The sequence below is a fragment of the Montipora capricornis genome, chromosome 11 (assembly GCF_036669925.1).
Source record: "Montipora capricornis isolate CH-2021 chromosome 11, ASM3666992v2, whole genome shotgun sequence".
Lineage (NCBI taxonomy): Eukaryota > Metazoa > Cnidaria > Anthozoa > Scleractinia > Acroporidae > Montipora > Montipora capricornis.
The window spans coordinates 13757209-13759708 of NC_090893.1; the positions used below are offsets into that span (position 1 = coordinate 13757209).

Consider the following 2500-nt stretch of genomic DNA (forward strand, 5'->3'; position numbering starts at 1 on the left):
GTGGGTGGAAGGTTATTGCTAAGGTAACGTTTTTTAATCTGATCTATAGAAAGTCATATTCACTACTTGCACAATCCCATAATACACCTCAATTACCCCCCAAAACTTTTGCATAACCATTGTTTGCAATTTCTCCTGATATGTACGTGAGCTTTTACATGTCGCTTATCACAGTACAATTGAATGCTAACTGTTTTAAAATGATTGCTAAAAGTTAAATACTGGTCATGAGATTTATATAAAAAGGGTGTTTAAACCAAGCTAGTCATTTATTGAATTGAACACCTCTGACAGGCTGTTGGCCGGTCATTTTTTATACACACGGCAATATTTCGAGTATCGAGCCTGACAGACGACGCTAACTACAGTGGACAACAGAAAATGCTGATTTAAGGGCAATGTGCTTAAGAAAAAGAATTAAAGGCAAGTAGCGTAAAAAGTGTCACACGTACCAGAGTTATTGCTGCTCGTCTAGCGGCGAATTTTCTTGGTCTACTAACGGCTCTAACAGTTGCTCCGACAGCTGATCGAGCCGCCATATTTGCATCCAGTTTATGTTGCATCATGTTGCATAACGTATATGACGTCAGATAACAATCCGCTAACACCTTGTACAGAGGGCTCAGAATTCAGTCACGCTGCAGTTGACTAAAAAACTGAACGTCATGAATTTATTTGCGGATCGGCAACTTGTTAGAAGCTCAGGGCTGTTAGTTCCTTCAGAAGAAGCTCTCCAAAACAAAGTTGTAGCGTTATATTTTTCTGCGGGATGGTGTCCGCCTTGCCAGCATTTTACACCAGTATTGGCGGATTTTTACAACGACCTGAAACAAAACGAGCTTCCTTTCGAAATTGTGTTCGTGTCATCGGATAAGACGGCCATAGACATGGAAACGTACATGAAGAAGTGTCATGGCGACTGGTTTGCTGTTCCTTTCGGCAATGAAATGATAAAGGAACTGAAAAACCGTTATCACGTCACGGCCATTCCAAAGTTGATTATCGTGACGGATGACGGTGATGTCGTGACAGCTTTGGGTAGAAAGGAAGTCACGGAACAAGGCCCTAAATGCTTTACTCAGTGGGCGCATGCTGTAACTATGGCTAGAGGGGAGGTTGCCACAACTTTGGCTAAAGCTAGTGGTAGATTGACAGCTGGCAATGAATAATGAAGGGAGAGGAGACAGGGAAGTTTGGCTTCTCCACTTGAACTCGAGATACCAAAGGATAAGACAATTGCCCTCACAGATCTTGGAGAGGCGTAGTGCGGCTGGAAGCAGATATGATAGAGTATAATGAGCTGTAAAGCGATTCTGGGCAGTTGAATTGTGTAGGGTGAGGGTGGGGAAAAGTGTGGAATGATTTCCGTACAGGTCCCTACTTCATTATGCATGCAGAATAAATTAATTATTCATTCGTGCTATTGTTTTGTAGAACAATACGTATACCCAAGAGAACCGAATATATACATGGGTAATTTGTATTTACGGGATGAATAAAAATGGATCTCATTTATCTCTCCCTCCCGCTATCTCTTCTTTCTCTTCATCGCCCACACTGTTACTCGTTTTCGTCCCAGCTTTCCTCTTTCTATCCCCTCATCTTGTTCTTACTTCCAGATCCCGCTCGGCTTTTTCTGCCATTTTATCCCATGATATGTCACTCGTAGCTTGCCTTGAACTCTGACCCACTGTAAACATCTGGATTACTTGTCCCTGTTCTTCACCACTGAGCTAACGTGTCAAGTTGCCAATTCACACCTTGAAAATGATATTTATTTTGAATTCTGGTTGACTATTTACATAACAATGATACGTAATTATCTACACGTGCCGCGCCGAGCACCTACAATCGAACTTACACTCGTAGGTTACCGTTAAGAGATCCTTGTTTTACTACCCTTGAAACAACCTATCCCTTTTTAATAATGCTAACCGTAACCTTAATTACGGCTAAAGGCACTGTTTAGGCTTAAGGTTAGTCCCTGTGATAGTTTTAGGTTTTCCAGTATTGCTGTGAACTGTGACCTGCTTTTCCTTCATGCCCCGTGCGTGCGGCACACTTAGACGTTCACTGCGTGGAATAGTGTACCACGCTTACAGTCTGATTGGTGCATCTTTCATGGGAAACTTTAATGCACGAGTTCATTGCAATTAAAATCGTTTCATGTTTCCCTTCTTTTGAAACAAACTTGTGTCTTCGTAATTATCAAGATGGCTAGCGAAGTAAAAGCGTCAGCAAAGGGAGATTTGAACATTTGGAAATTGTCCCTGCTTTATAGCCTATTCCAAGCGGTGCATAGAGTGGTGCAAAGAAAACAATTTACTTTCGTCTTCCGTGTCCAAAACCCGTATGGAAACGCAGTCAGTTGGCAAAGACAAAGTGTATCAGGAGATGGATCTGTTTCGCGATGCTCAAGAAAAAACTGCAATGGATAACCTTCAATCCGCGAGAACACATAATTTTCTGACAGTAAACTTTCCTTGAAAAAATATTAGCC

General features: G+C 41.8%; 2 protein-coding genes across 2 annotated transcripts in view; one reads left to right on the plus strand and one right to left on the minus strand.

Moving 5' to 3' along the window:
* The window catches only part of LOC138023570 (iron-sulfur cluster assembly 1 homolog, mitochondrial-like), a 4016-nt gene extending 3400 nt beyond the window's left edge, over positions 1–616 (minus strand). The window contains exon 1 of the mRNA XM_068870575.1: positions 453–616. Within this exon, the coding sequence (XP_068726676.1) occupies positions 453–566 (114 nt within the window). The 5' untranslated portion in view covers positions 567–616. The remainder of the gene's footprint in view (positions 1–452) is intronic.
* LOC138023569 (nucleoredoxin-like protein 2) lies at positions 608–1301 on the plus strand. Its single transcript, XM_068870574.1, has one exon. It carries the CDS (start codon positions 666–668, stop codon positions 1167–1169), a length of 504 nt encoding a protein of 167 aa, XP_068726675.1. The 5' UTR covers positions 608–665; the 3' UTR covers positions 1170–1301.
* Positions 1302–2500: the final 1199 nt, after the last annotated feature.

Excerpts from the sequence above, each read along its gene's own strand:
- LOC138023569 (XM_068870574.1), top strand. The coding sequence starts at position 666 with ATGAATTTATTTGCGGATCGGCAACTTGTTAGAAGCTCAGGGCTGTTA.